This window comes from Sander lucioperca, chromosome 13 (assembly GCF_008315115.2).
Source record: "Sander lucioperca isolate FBNREF2018 chromosome 13, SLUC_FBN_1.2, whole genome shotgun sequence".
In the NCBI taxonomy this organism is placed as follows: Eukaryota; Metazoa; Chordata; class Actinopteri; order Perciformes; family Percidae; genus Sander; species Sander lucioperca.
This window is the reverse complement of record NC_050185.1, coordinates 10,955,980-10,978,972: the sequence shown is the minus strand read 5'-3', so window position 1 is coordinate 10,978,972 and position 22,993 is coordinate 10,955,980. Positions and strand designations below refer to the sequence as shown.

The following is a 22,993-nucleotide window of genomic DNA, read 5'->3' as shown; positions in this document are numbered from 1 at the left end:
ATTGACATCTTGAAGACTTGGGTCAGTTTGATGATGTGGACAAATGTTTGAACATGATGGAAATAGCCTGCAACTTACTGGACACCCTAAAAAAAAAACTGTAGGCAAATCATTTAGTATGAATGAATGAAGATGATGAAGAAATGTATTTCAGACATATCAAAAATAAACCAAACAAAACATCAAAGAAATGTACAAAGAAGTTAAATACACAAAACATTCAATAAACAATAAGAAACATTAACCAACATATACATGTCTGAAAAGGAGTAGGAAAAAGTATACACTTATTTAATCCTACCCCTTTTCCATAGCTCAGTAATTAATTATTGTTATTATTTTTTTTTTTTAACTTCCCTTCCTGACCCTTAGTACTGTGGAACACTCCTATGTAACTATATACAATTTGGTGTTTTGAATGTACAATCCATATACAGATATATATCAACATTTAAACATACACGTACATACACATACATACTCTTCACAAAAATATATTTGCATACACATATTTACATACACTCACACATAATATAATAACCCTAACATATTTGACCACATTTCGCTAACTTATAATATAAGTAAATTATTAACATCCAAACAAATCAACAAAAGCTCCCATATCGTATGTTTGTTTTGTTAAGCCCCTAATAAATGGTCTTTACCCCAAATGCATGGTTTCCTATTTCAGCACAAATGACTCATAAGAAGCTAAAAGTCTGACTTATCAATTGTCTACTCAAAGAAATATATGTAAAAAGCTGCCAGGAGTTGCCCATAGCAATATTTGTTAAACTGTCTTGTAACATGCATGTTACAAAAATAACAATAACTGTTCTTTTTTTGGTCCCTTTTGGGAACCTTTTTTGCATAGCAACTGCTTCTGGTTGGACAAATAGTTTCTGATATTCTTTCCTCCACCATATATGTATATGGGGTTAGACAAAACATTCACTAGACTAGACAGTATTCATTGCAGGGCTGTGTACAAGAGTTCATATCAGTTTAGTATATTATAACTAGCAAATACTAATAATGTTTAGTCCCTACTGGGTATCCCTTGAAAGACAGTAATTACAAAAATAATAATTTTAAATATCTATTATTCCTACAGTAAAAGTTGTTTCTCAATCCCTAGAAGGCAATGCACATGACATTTCCTTTATTGTTAGTTTTTCTATTGTCAGATTTTGGTTGCTTAGTTCTAGGTAGCATGCTAGCCTTGACACTGGTATGAAGAACATCTGGCCTCCAGACCATAAAAACTCTAATATAACTCTTACTTTTACACTAATATAAATTCGAATTAGAGACAGTCAGTTCTTAAAGTTCAAACTTTGTTTAGCTGATATTGTGTGTAATCAAATTACCAAAACCTAATTGCTACTGGATCGCTGGACAGAACATAATTAATCTGCCATGTGTAGTACCCTTTCCTTGATGGATATTTACAGAATGCACAGGTAAAAGGAACAGGGAGTCAATTGGGGCCCAAACCTATGTTTTTGCCCCAGGGCCCCCTTGTGCATTAATCCGACCATACAGCTCTGAAAAGGTTTGCTGTTTCTTGATGCAAAACGTGTGTGTTCAAAAGTTGTATACAAAGTCAAGTCAAAACACGCAATAAGGAAATAACATTGGATGAAAGAACGTCTCTTCACACCATTGACAGCTTTGACATTTTATTGTTCCATTAAGCATATCTTACAGGTTTTGTAAGCAGTACCATCTTGAAAAGCAACCAAACTGTTAGTAATTATGACTAATTCTATAATCCAGGCCATCTCTTTCCTTCACATCAAAGTGTATGTATACAGGATGATCCATTCAAAGCCATATTTTCATAGGGGAGCGGAAGATGGAAACAGATGTGATGTAGTGCAGTGCCACACGAAAAACTTGAGTCACACATGAAAAGCAAAGAAAAGTCTAAGGTTCTGGCAGGCCACACTTGGATAGGGTGTTGGATTTTCTGCTGGCAAGGTGTCATCTACATGAACTCGTTGAGGAAGCTATGGACGGTCCCTTCAGGTGTCTCCTCCAAAGGCTGTCCCAGACAAATGGAGGGCACCAAGAGGAGATCAGGATCCTTGATCTCGGTGTCAATCTCTGTGAGACTGTGAGAAAATGATACAATAATGACATGGAGATTTTTTCAACAACATTCATTATAACCTGTGGCGCTAACAGATACTAGAGAGTCGCATCAACGTGTCATTTGCCCCAAGCATTTAAAAATGATTCCCCAACCTGAAAAGGAATGATGAGGACTCATAGAAGTAGAATGTGCCCACAGGCAAACATCCCATGGTTACAGCCATGGAGTACTTGCCTGAAATAGAGAAATATGGACAAAAAAATTCAAGTCATAATGAACCCTGTCACATATTATTATTATTATTATTATTATTATTATTATTATTATTATTATTATTATTATTATTATTATTATTATTATTATTATACGTATTATTTTATAGCATCTCTCTTACCTTTCTTGTCTGGCATTGATCCTGTCCATGCATTGATTTTTAATCCCTCCCCTTCAATGGATGGATTCCCAGTGTTTACTGTAGTCATGAATGTTGCATCATCGGGGATATCTAGAGGGTGCTGGGTGCATTGCAATGTTTTTTTCTCACAGCTCTGGTTTTTGCTGTCAATCTCGTAGAATATCCCCTGCCAGATGTAGACACAGATTTAGATGTCAAGGTGAGAAACAGCATCAAGTGTACTGTCACATTTATAAAAAGGAAAGAAATCAGTTACCTCATCGAAAAACATCAGCACATCCAAACCTACGGATGTGTTGACCGGGTGGCTCTCGTTTGATCTGAACCGTAGTTTCTTACCCATTGAGTCATAAGTGAATGCACCAAATGCTTTCACTTCACCCTTAAGGCTTACCTGGTGTCATTCAACAACATACATTCAGAAAGAAAGAGAATAGGTTTAATGCTATATTTTAAAATGCTTTAAAAAGTACAAGAAGGACTATTGGTCTTGAAAGACAAATTTGAAGAACTCACCACAGTCATGAATCCTGTCATATTGGGTGCATCTGAAAGACAACCGTGTCAGTTAGATGGGTGTTATGCTTGCTGATAACAAGATATACAAGACATTAGACACATTTTAAACGAATATAACAATAACCAAAATTATGGAACTACAAGGTCTTACGACAAGGCTGATGGTGATCTGCATGGGTGGTGGCAGTCAAGCAGATGAAGACGAAGAGCGTAAAAGCTGCATACATTTTCCTGGTCCAGAGGGAGTCACAAAATACAGTTCGAGATGGCAAAAACAACCCTTTAAGCGCATCTACCTTTCAGTGAAGTTACGGCTGCTTTTATAGGGATAAAATCCGGTCTAGTCAATAGGTATTGCGTAAAAAGGACCCAGGACTTCAAACATCAAGCTGTCTAAACAAATTAGACCCAGCTGGTGGTGACCCAATAAAAAATATCTTAGGCTATCTTTTCTTTTGTGATTGTGCAGCTGTCTCTGTGCCTTTCAGAGGGTCGTATGTAAACCAGAGGTCGAGTGGGGACGATTGTGGAGGTTAATCAAGGCTCTTGGAGTGAAATAGAGCTATCTTTTAATAAAAAAGTTTTTTTTTTCTTTTGGATTTATTTAACTGTACAGTGTGTGATAACAACTTACCATTTACAGTGATGATATGGTTAAGAAGTATGCACTGTAGACCTACTGCTACGTTTTTTTTTTTTTGCTAAGAAAAAGCCTAGATTGACATGGATGCAGCCTGTGTCTGTCAGACAGTGAAACCTCGCTTTGAATGATGAATTTCTGTTCCATAATGGCAATGGACCAACATTTCATGTCACCTTAGGTTCAATAAACTACTTCCTCCTCACTCAAAGTTAGTTGTATGGATGCAGGATGGCTGCAGATCCCATTTAAAGACATCTAAAATGCTCTGCTTAGAATAACAAATGTTTTTTTGCTCATAGGGTGGAGGTCAAACATCCAAGCGAAGTAACAATAAGCAAAACACATTTCTGAGTCAAGGGCGACTTATCAATTTAATTTGATTTCAATTTATGGGGGGTCTTAATTTTAGAATGAACATCTTATGTCATTACCTGGCTTTTTTTTTTTTTTCAGAAGTAGACAAATCTTTTCAGGAGTGGAATCAAATCCGATCAACCTTGATGCGATGTGTTTACTTAATAAATCAGTTTAATGATCTTTATGGCTAGCTAGTGAATGCCACAGGAAAAGGTTTTTACCATCTGCCAACTGACTTCATTAAAAAATGTATGTTGTGCATGTAAATGCAAAGTGCAGATTACAACTTAGATAAATAAATATGGAAACACCTGACATCCCTGTATTATTTCCCAAATAAACACCAAAGGCGAAAGCATTGTTTCATGTGGACTAAATATAATTATCAGCAACTGTGCAAAAATCCAGATTAAACCTTTATATTTTGGATTCCTGAACAAAAATTGTGTTTTTAGTGAACAAAAAAAATGCTTTGTGTTTGATACATTGTAGCACTTGTCTATTAAAAAATACAATAGACATAAACTATGAAGAAAAACAGTCAGGTGTATGCATAATGTCTCAGAATGTCATAGTGAACAAACACATAAAAAAAAAACATTATGAAGCTGTGTACAACACGCTGAAGAGTGTTGTCCAGCAGTGCATTAGGCCGGCTTCCTAAAACAACTTCACCCTTTCTTTTATAAAAGAGATCCAAACTAAATAGAAAGCCTGCAGAGTTTTTACCAGGTCAACTACACGAGTGAGCCAGCTCAAAACTGTGTTGTTGTCACAACTACACATTCATGCAGCTGTCTTTTGTTCTTCTGCACATCAAAATGTCCCTGTTGTGTCCGTGCGTTCAAGAAAAAACAGCTCAGTGCACTTTGTCAGACAAGTGAAAACCAGCAGTAACTGGTTTACAGTATCTCATGTGTGTTGCAGCTCTGTTGGCCTGACATGACCTCAGATATTAACGCAGTAACATACTAACATAATAACTTATTCTATCTGACTAAAAATATATGTAGAACATTTTAATTTTGTATTTTTTGGTCCATTTTATGTTAGTGGGCAGACTTGGAATCTAAAAGGCTGCATTTATATAAATGAAATGAATTTGTCTTTTTCCATATGATGTCTTCATAATGATATGTTAATTTGAAATATGTATGCAAAGACAACATTAATCTTAGTATATAAAATGGAATAAAACGTGTGTGTTTGTTTTGTCATTTTAGTTTATTCGGTTACTTAAATGTTACTGTGCATTAGCCCTGGTTTCTTCACAAAAGCAGAGTGATTTAAATATTGATATATATATATATATATATATATATTAATTAAAGTTTGATTTCATTTATATATATATAAATGAAATCAAACTTTAATTTAGACATTTTAGATTTTCCATAACTTTCCCCAGCTTCAAGTTGCAGTTATACTGTATGGTATGTTCACCTGTTCTCACTCTAATCATTTTGCCATCTATAAAAGCAAATTGGTCAGTTTGGTGGGTTGTTTTTGAATCAATTGACTTGTTCTATTAACAGGTAAACACACCCTAGGAAGACAGGCAATTATTGTTGTATTAGAATTGAATTATGTCCTAAATGTTAACTACATTTGTTATGCATTATTAATCAGCATTAGGATTTCTGAAGGCTTTATCGACTTTTAAAGACTAGCGATTGTTGCGTAATAGCCCTTTTATCACAGCAGCATTTTTTCTTTCTGTTTATCACAGCACAGCATTTTTCATCATAGTCATAGTAGGAAAAGCAACATGTGATTATACTTCATTTACCATAATCTGAATAAGAGAACTGGACTTCAGTATAGCATTAGCTTTCTACTGTTTATTGAAGAATTCTCAAAAAGGGAAGGAAATACATAACAAAACTAAAAGGGATGTCTGAAACCACAAATGAATGAGACCGAAAATAGAGTAATTGTGCGTGCCACAAGGGAAATTTAACATTACTGTATGTGGGGAATACGGGGGGGAGGGGGTTATGAAAATGAGGGAAGCCCTTCTCCTTAAGCACCCGTCTTACTGACAATATAATGACAGTTCAAAAAAACTCAGCATTTTCTCTTTCTGAGAGGAAGTCAGCTTGTTTTTGTCTGTGACTCACCCACTGACCCAACATTTATTGTCCCATAGTTTCTATAAATTCCTATTTCCTCATGTAAAGTATGTGGCCTACAGTACTTACATTTAATGATGACTAATAATGACAGCATCATATTATCAACCAAAACATAATTTGATAACTAAGATGTATTTGTTACAGAGACCTGAAAACAAATTACATACAGTATATACAACATCACAAGACAATTCAGTCACATAAAGCAGTCATCGCACATGCACACTTTAAAGTCCCTCAGAGGATTTAATGTCCCAAATTACATTTTCATTCTAGAAATGAGATGCATACTACTGTAAACCAGTATTTCCCCAGTTCAGAGTTGGTACAAGGAACTTTCAAAGCTAACCTATACATCCTGTGAGCTTGTGTCATGGTTGTTGACTTTGTACTCAATAAGGATGTTAAATATATCTTGGCAATGTAGATACCAAGACCTTATTAATGAAAACACAAGTATGCTGATGTGATGCCTATTGGATTTCAGTGATTACCTTCCTTCCGCTAATGAATCTAATGACAATGAGGTAAATGGCGTTGGTGTCTGTGGATTAAGCGATGTTATGAATCCCACTGCTTTTCTTGGCAAGACATGCTCTGGGTAGCAGCTGAGTGGTTAGGGACAGGATAGCGCTTTGGTTAAGGGATAGAACCTGAACATGTTTGGTTTCTGGTACCTTGTGCGAGCATGGCCATCTAATTTGATTAAGCACTTTATCTATGCACAATACTTTGGGGCAATACATTCTTATTTACAATGAAAAAGTCACATGATGTACGTTAATGTAATAAATTGGATCATGAATGTCTTGGGGGTTATAGATTAACTGCAATCAGAAAGTCATGAACTGTAAATCAAAGAGAAAAGTTTACAAAAAAGATCTTATCTTTACCCTGTCTGTTTGTCCCAGTCACACTGTAACTTTTCTTGACACCACAATGAGATATGCATATTTTGTCTCATATAGTTGGTCTCGCATACCTATTAAATCCAGAAAAATAACCCCTACTCTTTTTGTCACCTTTTCCTAATGGAAGCTCCTAAAATGATCTTTTCTCATGTGTGGTTTCTAAAATATATATATATATATATATATATATATATATATATATATATATATATATATATAAAACTTTGAATAGTGATTATGAAAAAAGTGTTAGAATAAGCTGTTCATTTTAACATTTAAGAAAAAATTTTTTACCTGGCAGTGGCCTGGTGTGGCCAGTGACACTCTTTCATTAAATAAATCCCATCCTCAGAGAATAATCATGCCTTTGACTCTGTGCACCTGTGGTTTGGTAGGTGTAGATGAAGGAAGAGACTGCTTCATTAACGACAACGACAAGTTTTTTAAAAATCTAATTATGGGTGAAGCGGGTGCCTAAAAAGTGACAATCAAGCCATACATTCTAATTATAGATCACTCAAATCTATGACATTTATGTGCTGGAATGTAAAAAACACAACTGGAAATTAATCAGTATCAGGTTTATTGCCAAGTAAGTACTTACAAGTAATTTGCATGGGTGGTTGGTGCATACATAAACAATCACACTTATTGAACATTAAAATGAACAATAAATACAGAAACACATGTATGAAAAATAGCTGTTTAACATAAGAAAAAAAGAAACAAGTGAAATGAAGAAAAAAAGACCAGATCATTCAAAAGTTATTATTTAATGCAGCACTTTTAAAGAAGATCAGCAGTCCTGTATTTTGTACACTAAACAAAATTACGCCAGATAAATAAACCTGTACTGGCACTGTACACATTTTCAACTATATTTCTTCAAGTTTGCTGATTACTGACTACAAACTTTAATCAACACATTTTGTTTAATTTTCAACTTATTGACAGAACATCCCCCCAGTTGTCATTCTTTTGAATGTTGGGTGACTTCCCATATTAATTGCATTAGATTTATCTCTGGTTGGGAATTTACGTCCAAAGAATTATCAACCTCTTCATGGTTGCGCAATTTTCTGGAAGAAAGAGCTGTTTCTGAGACATGAGGAAAACCATAAACATATACTTTCAATAACACTTTCAATGATACTACCAACACTTTATTTACTTTTAAAAGAGCATGGCAGGATCCTACTAAATAATGCCGAGTGATGTGACTGAAGACCATATGGAAATCTACAGTCAAATCTACAGCAAATGGCATGTAGAGGTTATGATTGTAATGACTCTGGATGAGTGGCAGATTAGAACTCGAAAAAGCACAACATAGAAGCAGTCAATATAACAGGAAAGTTCATCTTTACTTAGTTCAAGGCATGCAATGTTTAAAACCAGGAGACCATGCAAACAAATCTGATGAGGGGCAAGCAGGGAAATCTAAAGTCAGAAAGGTTCAAACAGGTAGATGAACAATGAATCAATGGAACAATGGAATGGAGGGAGCGGCAGTTAGTGATATGGCATGAAAACAGAAATGAAATAACCTAAAAGTCAGCAGTGGCCGTGACACTGACAAAGTTTAGTGTTTATTATATCCCTCATAATGATGACTTTAAATGACAGCGATGATGCCTCAGTAGATTCAGCACAACCTCAGCTTTTGTTTTCCCCAGAACCAGAGAAACACATGTATTACATATGACACAATTAAAAATATCATTTTTATCTCTATTTGAAGAGAACTCTTTAACAAACAAGCTACAAAGGCAGCACATTAAAAATCCAATGACAAAAATGCAAATAGAACAAACTATTGGCAATAGATATTGAAAACAATGCCAGTGAAATAAAATGCAGGAAATAAAGACAAAATCGGGATAAGGGCTCCAATAAAAGTATCCATTAAGATGACAAAGGCTCTGTCCAAGCTACATATAACATACTAGGAAACCAACTTTACAAGTAATAAACCAAGTGGGGATGTGGTAGGATATATAGATGTAAATTAAGACATTAAAATAAAGTGGAATAGAAATTGCCGGGGATTGTGATAATTATGATAGGGGCCTTTTTCTGTGCTTTTCTCTTTTTTGTGAGATTTTGTGAAACTGTGTCAGTCATTAGTCATCTACATCATGAGACTCTTCAAATATTCCCTTTAGATGCACAGTCAAGACTGAACACTTGAAAAATGTTTCAGATCTTAGTAGTTTTTATCAGCTCGTCACTTTCTCTGTCATAGTTAATTCATCTTGAAATGAAACTCTGCAGGAATAAAGCAGTTTATAGTTTATATATACATTGCTGTAATTATGTCACCCTTAAATAATATAAATCAAAGCAGTTATTAAAACAGGATATCAGCAGGCAGAGCAATAATACATTAAAAGTGGCATAAAGTTTACACTGAAGATTTTAGACTCAGATTCCCATTTATTTTCATTCTGTCTGTCTGTCTGTTTGTTTGTTTGTCTATATGTCTGTCTGTGTGTCTGTCTATGTGACATTTAACTTTAAATAACCTGGTAATAAAAAGTTAATGCATCTTGCATACACAGCCACACTGTACATAAAACCACAAGGGCATAATCACAAAATGAGTGAGTAGAAAGTTCAAAATATTACTTTAAATAATAGGTATTATAGACTAGCTACTTAAATAGTATATCAGTGCTCCTGAAAACACTCATTCCTCCACATAGAAAAAAAATCCAACCTATACCTCATTTCACTTCTCATACTGGTGACCACAAAGATGCTGAAACAGAGAGAGAGTTAGAGAGAGAGAGAGAGAGAGAGAGAGAGAGAGAGAGAGAGAGAGAGAGGAAAAAAAGAAAAAACTCCAGATCTGCCAGAAACCGAAACCAACATGACAAATATATAAACAGTACATGAGCCTCACTATAGTATGAAGGTATCTTGCTTTGTTCACTGCTGCTCCAAGGTAAGCCCAACTTAAAAATATAGATACTTAAGACAGTAGTTTGATGGTATTTATACATATATATTTTAATGTTTTGAATGGTTTACTGTTTAATGTTTTGAATGGGGTGGTGATGGCGCAGTGGATATGACACATGCCTTTGGTGTGGGTGAATAGGGTTCGATTCCCATTGTGATACATCAACCAATGTGTCCCTGAGCAAGACACTTAACCCCTGGTTGCTCCAGAGGCATGCGACTGCCTCTGACATATATAGCAATTGTAAGTCGCTTTGGATAAAAGCGTCAGCTAAATGACATGTAATAGTAATGTAAAAGTATCATCATTTGAGCATATGTAAAAAAACACATCAGGCAATTGTATCGACACATGCACATATGCACACGTTTATGGCAATGCATATGTAAATGGGATCCTTTGTACAGTAGGTAACATTTTATTTATTTTTTGTAGAACTCCCTCAGTTCTACACAAATAAACAGCAGAAAAGTTATTAAACTGGGAGATCATTAGAGAACACTGTCTTGTTACAGTGAATGAGAAATATGTTGACTCATCAAGAAGACTGTGTTGCACCAACAACACCTGATGCAACTCTGACAAAAATGAAAAGGAAGATTAGCAACTTAATTGCAACAGCAGCCAGCAGAGCTGAGGTGTGCCAGTAAAGTCTGTAATCTGTAGTCTGCTAGGATTGACAACCTTGCACAGACATTTTAGGGTGCAAGGTCATGAAATTAAAAGGGGATAATATGCTGAACACTTCCTTCCACACTGAAACCATTTAGAGGAATCAAGACTGTTTCCATGCATGTGCAACTAGTCCAACTTATGTTACTGAATTATATAAGAAAGAAAGCATGTATGAGGATGTCGTGTGTGGAGGATGTGTGGGTGGATTTTCTTTCAGAAATATTAATGGACTTCCTTTTGGTCACTAAGTATAGACACTGGCAAGTTAAGTTCCCATAAAGTGAATCAGTGTACTTAACTGGAATGCTGTAGTTTGTGTTGAAAGTGGTACTGTAGGTCCCCCTTTTGTGTGTGTATGTGTGTGTGTGTGTGTGTGTGTGTGTGTGTGTGTGTGTGTGTGTGTGTGTGTGTTGCAGACAGCTCTCCATTATACCTGAATGTGATGTAATGGCACTTGGATTGCAATCATTAAAGATGATGAACTGTAAACAATAGTTAATATACTGTATATCTCATATCTCTGTTTCAGATGACTGTTTGGTGGCGGGCTCTCATCTTCCTTTGCTGTGTACTCAACTGTGTGGAGTCCTCTTCTCCATCTCCAGTCCTCCAGAGGAATAAATATAACAACTCCTTTCGTCTCACGAGGTTCACCCGAACCCGTGTCCAGCTGCTGCAGAGGAAATATGTGAGTACTGAAAACTACTCCCTGCTCTCCTGACTGGCCATCTTATTGCTGTGAGCCTTGTACACAGCCAGCATTAGCTTTTCTTAAATACAAATATTTAATGGTTACCATGTTGACTTTAATAGAAAGAGCAGCAGTTGGGAAACAAGCATTTTGAGGACAGAAGCCAGCAGTTGAAGGACCTGCCATTGCTTTCTACAGATTTCTACAGCTGGTTAAAGCTGACGGTTAGTATCTTCTCAAGTGTTTCAAAACAATAAAATAGAAATAATTGTCATTACTGTCTTGGTTGGTATTCTGCCAAACACAGTCTAAATTTTTAGAGAGAATTTCTTTTCCTTTTCTTTTGAGATTTTATTTCCATTGTGAGGAGGGGAAAAAAACAAAACCTTCTGCTCTTGCAGAATGTAAAAATTTAAAAAAATTTGAGTGGAATTCCCCTTTTACAACTTCAAGCACAGAAAGGGGGTTGTGCAACATTTTGATTATGCAATCATGTGGCTGTCTCTTGTTGTGCGTTCAGGACTGGGAACGACTGCATGCTGCTTTCTGGGACATGCAAGCCTTTTGGAATATGCTGGAGTGGAAGAGAAAACAGCTGGAGAAGGAGGAGAAAGAGCATATGGTGGTGCGGGCGTTTGGCACCACTTTACCTCAGAGCATTAGGCACATTCAGCTGGACCTGAGGGACCTGATGAGCCAAGTCAGCAGTCAGGTATCCACAATCGTCTTACAAAAATCCACTCACATATCCCCTTTTGTAGCCCACGCAAAGACTTTGGAGGAAGTGACTGATAAAAATAGTTTTTCTTTCTTCTCCAGATGAGTTACATGAAGAGCTCTTGGACGAAGCCAACCTCTCCTACAGCCTTGAGCCCACAAACCAGATCAAAAACAGTATGGGACAGCCGAGTGGAGGGTTACATCATTCTGAGGGATCTAGACCTTTACCTCACTAAGCTGGCAAGAGACTTCCTCCTACTGGCATCAAAAACACACTTATGACACACACACACACACACACACACACACACACACACACACACAGGTTTGTGGCACTATCTTTGTGGGGACCCGCCATTGACATAATGCATTCCCTAGCCCCTTACCCTAACCTTAACCATCACAACTAAATGCCTAACCTTAACCCTTACCCTAACCCTAACCATAACCTAATTCTAACCGTAATCCTAAAACCAAGTCTTAACCCTCAAACAGCCCTTTAAACTCGTGGGGTCCAGCATTTTGGCCCCACAAAGCTGTCGGGACCCCACAAGTATACTGGACTCCCAGTTTTTGGACCCCACGAATATAGTTACACACACACACACACACACACACACACACACACACACACACACACACACACACACACACATACACACACATACACACAGAAAAGGCTGACTGACAGTCAGCACCCTAATTGGAATAATAGTTTTAACTTGAATCACTGCTTTAGTGGTGTTGACTTTACATGGAGCTCTCATTTGAGCCAGTCACAATTTTTTCTTTTTCTTGGGTATTTCCCACAGTTTCTGTCTCACCTCTAACTGTAAGTTAGCAATATGCTCCCAGAACAGAGAGACACTTACCAACATCCTGTTTTTCCCCCAAGCCCTCAGTCTCCTGGACTTTCCAAAGATATATTTACTATTTATTGACATATTTATTAACATGCTATTTATTTCAAAGTAGTTTATTTTATTTCTCTTACAATATAGAGATACAGTGTTTAACATTATTATATTTGATACAAGTGAAAATATATTTATGTATGACTGTCAATAAAGCGATGAAGCATTTAAAACAGTGACGACTTCATGTTATGATTTTCTACTCTTTAAAAAAAGGATCAGTCATTACTGCAACATTAAATACATTCTTGTAATAATGATGATGCATATGAATTAATAAGGGATCTTCCTTCAGTTGAGTATGTCGTGTGTGCTTGTGATATCATTGTGTCGGCAAACAAACTACAAACTAACACAACTTCTGAGTGGTAATCCTCCAGTTAGCTAAAAGGATTACTGTTTGTCTGGTTGCTGTTTTTCAGTTTCTTCATGTGGAGTTGATCCGCGGGGCAGTCTGCAGAGTGAAGTCAGATTGAACAGTCAGCTGGCCGAAATGTTTTTTAATATTATAAAAAAAACCTTTCTCCCTGCAGACTTCACACATGACACCAGAACAGCGGCTGACTCACCACTAGCAGATGTCCTCGCTTGCCTTTGGTAACCTTTAGCTCTGAACCCCTGACGAAATCAATGATTCCCTCTTTGCCTCGAGCCATAGCAAACCTAATACTAATAATAATAATAATAATGATTAAAAGACGGGATAGAGAGATGAGTACTGTTGGGTTGCCAACGACCACAATAGAGAAGCAGTCAGAGAAGCCTTACCTGCCCGGGCTGATGTTGACGTAGTTGACTTTGCTGGCCATCATGGCTAGTTTTGTCACCAGCTCGATCACATGGTTGCAGTGTAGGACCAAATCGCCCTAAGGGAGACACAGCTGGATTTAGAGTGGTTGCATGGTCGTGAACTAGTCAACAATCTAGATGACTGCTCTGTGTCTTACTGTACCTTCTGCTTATTGTCCTCATTGGGCAGGTGCAGAACAAACATCCCATCGCTGAGGGAGCTCACAGAGATACCTGTTTAAAGAAAAAACCTGGCTTGTACTTACTGAACTAAAGAACACAATCACAATGAATTAATCAGTAGCATCCTCTCAGTTAAAAGTATCTTTCTTAGAGAAACAAGAGATTGGACACACAAACTACTTGGTTGCCATGGATATTTCTGTAGAAGTGCACAGGTAACATACAGTGATTGAGAGGTGTAATGACTGCTGAAGCTCAAAGAAAAATAAACTTAATTTGAAAACTGTAAAAACTGTAATAACTCCTTCTTAGCAATAACAAAACACGAGAAATGAAAATGAGCTGAGCAGTGATCATGGATTCCAGGGCATTGATAAATATAATAACATAATACTTTTTCTAAAATTGCATCCCCTTCTCCACTCAGAGCTGGTTTTCACCTCTCAGAGCGGTGTAGTCAATCCTCTGTTTGAGCTTGGTCCGGTCCACCAGCACAGCAAAGGTGTTAGTGAGGAGCAGCTGACGAGAGCGAGGCTTGAAACCCCTCCTGTCGTGCTTTACGACTGAAACACCGTACTGAGAAGCACAAGGAGATGTGTTACTGTGAGGCAGCTGAAAAAAAGTTATGTAGCACTTTTATAATCATCGCATAGGATTAAAAAAAAAGTCCATCCCACCTGCACTTTGTCATTGGCGAGGGTCTGGATGACTTTGAGATTGATTTGCTCACGTTCTATATAAAGCAATGGGAATGCCTCTGTAAATGTTATTACATATTCTGTATGGTGTTAATTAGTACAGTGGTAATTAAAATGCATGTATCAACACATACCCAGCCTGGAGTCCAAAAACAGCCTTCCAACACCCTGAGGGTAGCTGTCTTTCTGATCCTTGAAGATCTCACTGGCTACAACCTTTTGCATCATCTAGAGGAAAGAAAGGAAAATTAAGCAAGATGAACAATTAACCAGATGTCTTTCTTTAAAAAGCAAGTAAGGCCATGCCTTCTGTAGTACAGTAAGTGTACCTGCTTCTTCCATTCAGGTTGGACCCTCCTACAATACTTCATGACCATGTTTCTCATGTGCACCCTCCGCAGATGCTCAGAGGCCTGTAGGGCACCGTGGAATTGACAATGCAGAATTTGCATTAATAACTCTGCATATTCTTACTTACTTCTATTACTTATTCATTCTTTTATCTGTTTGTAATGATGCAAGTCAGCAAAATGACCCTCTGTGTGTACCTCAATGAGGGAGGGAGGAGGTGTTGGCCAGTTTTTGTCCAAAACGCTCTTGGGCAGGTTTTTACGTAGATTCTTGAGGAAGGAGTAGCGCACATGATCCAGGAAATACTCATTCTCTGGGCAGTATTCCTCATGGCGGTAGATGAAGCCCTTTATAAACCTGAACAAAAAGACACATACAAGCAAGGAAATTAACTGTACATACAGTTGCAAAAATACATCCAGAAACAAACAGTAGCAAAGTATCAGTGAAGCACCTGCGTATTAACTCAGCAGCCTGTCGACGCGTCTTAGCCCTCCTGCGTGCTTTCATCCCTCGCCACCCAGACTGGATCACAATCACTACACATACACATACATGCTTATATTAACACCAAGATAAAGTTTATACTCAGTCAAAGTGAACATGCCAAGGTTAGTATAGTACAGAAAGACAGCTTAGGCCCAAATAGATTTGTTGAAAAATTGAGATTAGGAAAAACTACACAAAGCATATACACCCAAACACATGAGCTGGAATGTAGACCAAACTTTGATGGCCAAAGCAAAAGTATTTTATATAGTGCATACATTTAACAAAGCACATAGTCTCAAATGTGACAATGGAAGATATCCAAAATCAACATTTAAAAAAGTGAAAGTGAGAGTAAAACCCCACCTAGAAAGGCACTCAAACCAAAGTGTGTTTGCAAGGCTAAATTTAAATGCATTTAAAATATACAAACATAATAAAATGTAGTTATGTCTGTATTCATTTCAGTTTTAGGGACACAGTGAGACTGTTCTGTAAAGGAGAGGCAGGAAACTTTGAGAGAACCAACAGTGGGAGGTGCTCTGACCTGCGCGTCTGATGCGTTGGTACTTGGCTCTCTCCCTGTAGCCTCTCCATGACGTCTGCAGGGTCAAAGCTGGAACGCAACAAATCAAAGAGAGTAGAGGTGTATTTATGCCTTTTCATCAAGGTGTTGCTGTGGATGCTGATTCATAGTTCAGCGTAGGAGTTGTCCTACTGATTACATATGATGTGCTCTAGCAGGCCATGTTGTGTATTCATCATATATTCACATGGTCAAAATGTGTTCATTGCAATAGAGGGGGAGGGATTGCAGTGAGGAGATAGTTTGCTATTTAATAGGTGTATAATAGGTGTGCAAACACAATAATATGGACATCTCACAACACAACAATACCACAAACTATTACCTCAAAAAGAGTTGATTCATTACCTCTCTGACACCATAAACAAATGTACTTCATAAAGGTAATATTTGACACAGGGTCATTATCTTCCTTTTTCATTTCAATTCTGAAATGTTTACAATCCTTGCCACTGTTACTTACCTATGTCTGGTTTTTTTGCTTCAAGTGCATCCTCAGTGGTGAAGAGAGTTTTTGGGAAACGGATGAAGATTTTTGACCTGCAGGAAGTAGACAAAGCAATGTGTGACCAACACGACGGCACAATGCCATTTGATGAACTCTTCAATCCAAATTGCTTGCATGCATTGCCCCATAATCTGTCGTACCCACTAAGCTACTCACAGACCACCGTTACCAAACTCTTCTCCCACTCTATACTATCCCTCTCCCTCCAACTACAAATTACCTGCCCAGTTTGTACTCCTCTGCTTTGTAGCCTAGGTGGTTGACCAGTGCCGAGACACCATCTGCCAGTCTGCCATGCCAATTGGGCCACGTCTCAGGACACAGGGGCTTATACCTAAGGCCATTTGTACATAATTATATTGACAGTAGGCTGAATATAGAGCAAACAGAACAAACAGTCAGGGAGGCTGCAAGCCATTCAGAGAAAAGCTCAGTCACCTCTGCAGGAAGGCTTCAAAGCGACGTCGATAGGCAAAGCCAGCTCTCCTGACCCTCAGGTTTTCCATCAGGCCCAGGTACTTCACCTGGTGTCTGACCAGAACTTCATCAAACCTTCCTGCAGGGAGAGATCTTAAGATTTACTTGTGACAGTAAAACACTGACTATACTATACTATACTATAGTATAGTATACTATACTATAGTATAGTATAGTATATATTATACATTAGATTACATACGGTAAGTAAAAAAACTATGTAAAAATATTTACCTCAAATATTATAAACTGCCTTTATTTCAGATTTTCCTTCTTTTATAGGTTCTTTTTTATTTTTTGGTAAAAAACCTTATGTTTTCTGATTGTATCCCCTGTGTTAAACCCAACACTTAATCAATCTCTTTCACATTAAAATGCCTCAGAGGGCATCATTTATTCCCTTCTCTGGGAGACTTTTATTGTGAAACGTCTGCAGAAATTGTTGAGTTTTATTAACACCAACACTAAGCCCCACCAGTGAGAAGGGCGGGGGTAATACATTAAATGAAATCAATTAAACTAATCAGTGAGTGAGAACATTGTTATTTAAAGGAGTGTTCAGCATGTCATGACTACGTTGTACCAATAACTGTGTGGAAATTAGATTTTTATTTTCAATTCAATTACAAGATGTAAAAGTGTACCTGGCTGCTTGGCATCATTAGGTTTGATACAGCGCACGTAGGATGGCTCTTTAGACATGAGGATCTCCATAAGTTTCGTCAGGCTGTTTTTAAACTGAGTGGCCGCCTAAGGGACAAATAAAAAACAAAACAAATATGAAACTATGGGAAATTCTCTGTATGTTTGTGTGCATGTGTTTGGGTTTTTCTTAAAAATGTTCGGAAGCTACTTTATATGACTATATACCACAGAAATACTTTTGACTACTTTGAGACAGACAGAGAGAGAGATAGAGAGAGAAAGAGAGAGAGAAAGAGTGACAGAGAGAAAGGAGAGAGACACTCATTCTCACCATCTCTGGGCGTTTCTGGTCTATCACTTCCTCTCTGCGGAAGCAGTGACTTAGGATCTGGTTGTCTGACTGACACATGACCTGAACAGAGACCAAACCACACAACCACATGTCAACACAGCACGTCCCCTCTCTCTACCGTGTCCATTTTCATTATTCTCACCTCTTTCAGGTTCCTGTTCAGCAAATCATTGTTCTTATCTAGGAAACCTGAAAGGACATAAACAATAACACGGTAGCTTGTCATTAAGGAATCAGCGGGTTGTGGGTCATGCTCTGAAATAAGTGTAGAATGAAAGCATGGATAAAAATAACCAACTGGTTAATCTAGTGATAAACTACAGATTACCATTGATATTGTAGTTGACCTCTCCAGCATAATGCAGCAGCCTGAACTCCTCCCTACTCATTACCCTGCGAGTTTTTCCATTTGCCAACTTGTGACTGAAAGACACACACACACACACACACACACACACACACACACACACACACACACACACACGCATTAAACATACATAGACCTGCTGTTATAACAAGCTGTAGTTAGGAGAGTCTATGTATTGTCGAAATAATATTGGACATAACATGATGCTTACGTGACAAAATGGGGGTGGCCGCCCAGTGTGTCTTCCAATTTCTCTAAAAAGGAGACATCACAGGTCTCTCCAGGTCTCAGACACTCCTCGTCCTGAAAAAAGCAGTCACACTATTTAACTGTACCTACAATAACAGAGGGTAAGACAACACCATACAGACAACCATATAAATGTACGTTGTAGTTGTCATGCGCACCAGAATAGAGATGATGCCTTTGTGCTTCTCCTCTATCAGGTCACAAATGATCTTGTTGTCAAAGTATTGCACCGTCTCCCACTGAAATTAGAGGTAGGGAGAACAATGTTGCATTAGCATGGACATATAAATGTACAATATATCAAACATATTTGCTTTGAGTACCCAACAACAACTGACTCACTGCAATTCCCTCTGTCTCATACTCCTCCTGCTCAGATCTCAGGGTGAGCTCAATAAACAGCTGCTGGAGCTTCTCATTGCAATAGTTGATGCAGAACTGCTCAAAACTGTCAGGAGAAATAAAAGGGAACACTTAGGCCAAATGTACAAAAGGTATGTGCATTAGAGACAATTACTGAAGAATTTGGTTAAGAGACTGTGAAGCAGATTAAGAAATGACAGAAAAATGGAAATGAATGTAACCCATACCTATTGTGCTGTAGGACCTCAAAGCCATAGATATCAAGAAGCCCTATAACTGAGCAGCCCTTACCGCTGTGGTAGATTTCATCCTGCATAACGTATAAAGTCAACAGCATGCAATCAATGGTAAAACACAACAACAGCCCCACAACATGATAGATAGATAGATAGATAGATAGACAGACAAATAGATAGATAGATAGATAGATAGATAGATAGATAGATAGATAGATAGATAGACAGACAGACAGATAGACAGATAGATAGATAGATAGATAGACAGACAGACAGACAGACAGACAGACAGACAGACAGACAGACAGACAGACAGACAGATAGATAGATAGATAGATAGATAGATAGATAGATAGATAGATAGATAGATAGATAGATAGATATAGATAGATAGATAGATAGATAGATACTTTATTGATCCCCAAGGGGAAATTCAAGGTCCCAGTAGATTAAAGACACCACACACAACATACACATACATCATAAACAGGATGATAAAATAACAAATAACAAATAACAAAAAAACAAACAAAACCACATGAATAATATGGACAATAAAAGAAAAGATACTAAAGAAAATCCACATGAATGTACTAAGGGATGTATAAGCATGAGAGGCTTGCAGTGACAGGTAAGGTGCTCTATGATGATGAAATTGCCACTGTTGTTTTGGGGTTGTTATCTGAACTGTTACTGCACCTTTAGAGCCAGCGACTGATTGATCTTCTCCACCAACCAAGTGAAGGTCCGACCATACACAGCCTTGGCTAAGGCATCACGGGCAGACACTGCCTGCTCAAAATCTAGTGGGCTGATCATCTGTAATGCACAAGCATGCAACCATGACACAAAATGATAAATTCTCACAGTACACACCAAACAAGTGAAAACATGAGAAACAAGGACAAAAAGGCCGTCACCTCCTCTCCTTTGGCAGTGAGCTTCTTGTGAGTGAGTGCCTCCCCGAGGGCTGCGCCATCAACACCCAGCAGCTGGAAAACAACAACACATCTGCTCTCAGCTAAGCCTTTTTGCAAGTGTTTTTGCATATTTGAACACCCAATAATACCAGTGGGACTGTTCTGACCTTCGCAAGATTTGTTATCTGAGTCTCAGTGGTGATATAAGTTTCTCCTTCCTCTCCTTCCCCAAACTGAGTGTTTCCCAGATGGAGAACACTGGCGATGATATTCAGCAATTTCTGAGGTCAGACAGGAAAGACAGTTAACAACAACCACACAGATGTACTATCTGTTTTTTAACTAAATGAAAGACTGGACAGTCACTGAGAATATATTCCTTCATACACAATTAAAACCAGATACATTTTACTTTAAGTGAAAAAATATTTTTCAAAATAACGCTCATATTTAATTGGTCACCAAAGAATGCTTGAGGCAGCAAGTTGATGTACGCAGGATTCAAAACCTTTAAAAAAAAGCCTTTGCAAATGTTTTGGGGTTAAGAAAAATACATTATTAAACTGCACAGGGTCCTGTGGTTTAATATAACACTATTTTTTGGATTTGTGTAGAGTACAAGAGAGTTGTCCTGCATGTGTTTATGATGATAAGAAATGTGATGTTTGGCCAGTGTAAAAATGAAGGATAATAAACAGTGGACACATTCGTGGTGGAAAATAACAGTAGTATAATACAAATTGTAAGAACATCACTCGCATTGGATTGGATTGTTACGGACCTGTACTTCTTCCTCGGTGAAGCCAATGACAGACAGGGCCTTCATCACAACTTTCCAATTGTTCTTGTCACTGACGGAGCTGAGTCTGGGACAGTTGCCCTGAACAAGACAATTCAATATTACATAACAACTGATGGTACAATTGCATGGGCCTCAATTTTTAAAACAAAACACCACACACACCTTTACCAGATAATGGTAGTTCTGAGGCTTTCTTTCCAGATCCAGCGTGGTAAGCAGATCGTTGTCTCCTCCATCCAGAAGCTGATAGAAGATGTGGAAGTTCCTCTCACCGTGGTTCTGGTGCACTACACGGGATTTTTCCAGCAGGTAGTTCAGGATGTGACCGCCCACTGGTGCCCCCTAGGAGGAGTTACAGAAAACAGTTAAAATGGTTAAAAGCACCCTAGATGTTTAAGTGGTTGAGCTTTTATCAAGGATATAACTCAACTAACTGCGGTTATTAGTATGGTGTAAGCATATATGATTTTTATAGAGAGTGAGAGTGTGTACCCTAAAGTCAAACTGGACATCCATGTATTTTCCAAAGCGGCTGGAGTTGTCATTCCTAAGTGTTTTGGCGTTGCCAAATGCCTGCGCAAAGAAAAAAAGGCAGGAAATTAGAGGGAGGAAGTGAAATTAAGAGCAACAATAGCATAATAAAAATCAAACAGTCAGGAAAAAACATTAAAAGTATTTACAAATAAAAAATGTGCAAAGGTCATTCTGATTTCTCAGATCCGACAGATAACACTACATATTGTGAAAGACAAATAAGTCTAAATTCCCTGTGCTTTTAACTGTGACAGTGGCTGTTCAGGTTGAACAGTTTAAATACCTCCAGAACAGGGTTCGACTGCAGTAGGCGGTCACCAAGGGTAGCCATGTGATCATTAGTGGGGCAGGTGACAGCGTAGTAGAGGAGGATCTTCTTGGACGCCTCTGTTTTACCTGCTCCACTCTCACCTGATATCAGAATACACTGGTCCTTCCTTTCGGTCCGCATGGCACGGTAAGTGTTGTCTGACACGGCGTAGCTGAGGGAAACATGGTGGTGGAATAGAGTCACGCAAACACTTCACTTCATTTAAATGAATGAAATGGGTTTTTTTGTTAGTCAGTTGTTTACATGCGTTATATTATTACATTTATTTGTAAACATTACATTATTATTAGATTATATTTTTTGTTGTTGACATTTATATTTTTTTAAGTTATGCACCATTATACAGTATATTTATGAGCTATAAAAATAGTATTAAAGCATATAATATACACATATCCAGAATATCATTGAATATCTCATGCATGCCTCAATAAAATCAGTTTGATTGCATGGTTCTCAGCATGCCATGTGATTATTAGCTGGGCAGTTGACAGCTGAGGAAAGTGGAGGAGTTTGATAAATAAATGTCCGAGGACCATGAAGTGACTCACATGTGCGGCGATATCTCATAGAAGCTGACCCCTCTGTAGCGTTCCATCTGCTGCTTGGAGTAAATCTCCAGCTCTTTGTAAGGGTTCACCGACACCAACACTGAGCCAATATACGTCTGAGGCAAAACATTAGAACACATGTAGATATGTTTCATCACATCAACTGGAATGTTTTGGAAGATATGAAGGAAATTGGCTTTATTACATAGATGAGATTTTCTCCGAAGCGTCTCCGTAGGTTCTCTATGAAGGCTGCCTCACTGTTGTAGTTTTCCAGCAAGACAAAGTCCTGCACCCCGACCCTGTCCCGGGCGGTCAGGGAGCTCTCCATCACCAGGCGCACTCTTCCTTCAACATCCACCTCCTACAGGAAGAGAGACAAGGAGGAACATTACAGAGAGGTACAGACATGAAACACACAAGTTCAGTAGTACTGCAGAGAGAAGATTTCTGTTACTTCTGTTAACCTTCCAATAGATGCAATTACACTCTGTTGACCAGTAGGGGGCACAAAAGGCC

At 38.0% G+C, this 22,993-nt stretch overlaps 3 protein-coding genes across 8 annotated transcripts in view; 1 reads left to right on the top strand and 2 right to left on the bottom strand.

The window, feature by feature from the left end:
- Positions 1-1,665: 1,665 nt before the first annotated feature.
- Positions 1,666-3,384, bottom strand: epd (ependymin). The gene is made up of 6 exons (XM_031320446.2): positions 3,184-3,384; positions 3,030-3,061; positions 2,770-2,907; positions 2,493-2,679; positions 2,251-2,332; positions 1,666-2,117 (listed from the first exon to the last, which is right to left on the bottom strand). The coding sequence occupies exons 1-6, from the start codon at positions 3,257-3,259 to the stop codon at positions 1,991-1,993; spliced, it is 642 nt and encodes a 213-aa protein (XP_031176306.1). The 5' UTR covers positions 3,260-3,384; the 3' UTR covers positions 1,666-1,990.
- A 6,365-nt stretch (positions 3,385-9,749) lies between these two features.
- On the top strand, positions 9,750-12,448 carry LOC116064909. Its single transcript, XM_031320287.2, has 5 exons — positions 9,750-10,025; positions 11,248-11,406; positions 11,532-11,633; positions 11,930-12,121; positions 12,229-12,448. Exons 1-5 carry the CDS (start codon positions 9,990-9,992, stop codon positions 12,409-12,411), a joined length of 672 nt encoding a protein of 223 aa, XP_031176147.1. The 5' UTR covers positions 9,750-9,989; the 3' UTR covers positions 12,412-12,448.
- A 641-nt stretch (positions 12,449-13,089) lies between these two features.
- The window catches only part of myo1ca (myosin Ic, paralog a), an 18,373-nt gene continuing 8,469 nt past the window's right edge, over positions 13,090-22,993 (bottom strand). For 4 of the 6 annotated variants that reach the window (XM_036008632.1, XM_036008631.1, XM_036008633.1 and 1 more), the window contains 31 exons: positions 22,680-22,838; positions 22,475-22,590; positions 21,876-22,074; positions 21,551-21,631; positions 21,221-21,400; positions 21,038-21,136; positions 20,424-20,537; positions 20,257-20,328; positions 20,036-20,155; positions 19,328-19,410; positions 19,080-19,185; positions 18,896-18,976; positions 18,700-18,791; positions 18,450-18,544; positions 18,264-18,310; positions 18,101-18,181; positions 17,769-17,874; positions 17,086-17,203; positions 16,868-16,981; positions 16,603-16,679; positions 16,101-16,169; positions 15,519-15,603; positions 15,262-15,421; positions 15,043-15,126; positions 14,848-14,941; positions 14,693-14,748; positions 14,456-14,591; positions 13,996-14,066; positions 13,812-13,909; positions 13,613-13,712; positions 13,090-13,497 (listed from right to left, as the gene is read on the bottom strand). In XM_036008632.1, the coding sequence (XP_035864525.1) occupies positions 13,471-13,497; positions 13,613-13,712; positions 13,812-13,909; positions 13,996-14,066; positions 14,456-14,591; positions 14,693-14,748; positions 14,848-14,941; positions 15,043-15,126; positions 15,262-15,421; positions 15,519-15,603; positions 16,101-16,169; positions 16,603-16,679; positions 16,868-16,981; positions 17,086-17,203; positions 17,769-17,874; positions 18,101-18,181; positions 18,264-18,310; positions 18,450-18,544; positions 18,700-18,791; positions 18,896-18,976; positions 19,080-19,185; positions 19,328-19,410; positions 20,036-20,155; positions 20,257-20,328; positions 20,424-20,537; positions 21,038-21,136; positions 21,221-21,400; positions 21,551-21,631; positions 21,876-22,074; positions 22,475-22,590; positions 22,680-22,838 (3,120 nt within the window). In that variant the 3' untranslated portion in view covers positions 13,090-13,470. Of the gene's footprint in view, positions 13,498-13,612; positions 13,713-13,811; positions 13,910-13,995; positions 14,067-14,455; positions 14,628-14,692; positions 14,749-14,847; positions 14,942-15,042; positions 15,127-15,261; positions 15,422-15,518; positions 15,604-16,100; positions 16,170-16,602; positions 16,680-16,867; positions 16,982-17,085; positions 17,204-17,768; positions 17,875-18,100; positions 18,182-18,263; positions 18,311-18,449; positions 18,545-18,699; positions 18,792-18,895; positions 18,977-19,079; positions 19,186-19,327; positions 19,411-20,035; positions 20,156-20,256; positions 20,329-20,423; positions 20,538-21,037; positions 21,137-21,220; positions 21,401-21,550; positions 21,632-21,875; positions 22,075-22,474; positions 22,591-22,679; positions 22,839-22,993 lie in introns of those variants that run through there. The other 2 variants (XM_036008634.1, XM_031319928.2) reach the window with 2 other exon arrangements.

Excerpts from the sequence above, each read along its gene's own strand:
- LOC116064909 (XM_031320287.2), top strand. The coding sequence starts at position 9,990 with ATGAAGGTATCTTGCTTTGTTCACTGCTGCTCCAAG. Across the intron at positions 11,634-11,929 it reads ACAGCTGGTTAAAGCTGACG|GACTGGGAACGACTGCATGC; the intron begins GTTAGTATCTTC and ends TTGTGCGTTCAG. Across the intron at positions 12,122-12,228 it reads TGAGCCAAGTCAGCAGTCAG|ATGAGTTACATGAAGAGCTC; the intron begins GTATCCACAATC and ends TTTCTTCTCCAG.
- epd (XM_031320446.2), bottom strand. The coding sequence starts at position 3,259 with ATGTATGCAGCTTTTACGCTCTTCGTCTTCATCTGCTTGACTGCCACC. Across the intron at positions 3,062-3,183 it reads AGATCACCATCAGCCTTGTC|ATGCACCCAATATGACAGGA; the intron begins GTAAGACCTTGT and ends GTTGTCTTTCAG. Across the intron at positions 2,118-2,250 it reads TCCTCATCATTCCTTTTCAG|TCTCACAGAGATTGACACCG; the intron begins GTTGGGGAATCA and ends ATTTTCTCACAG.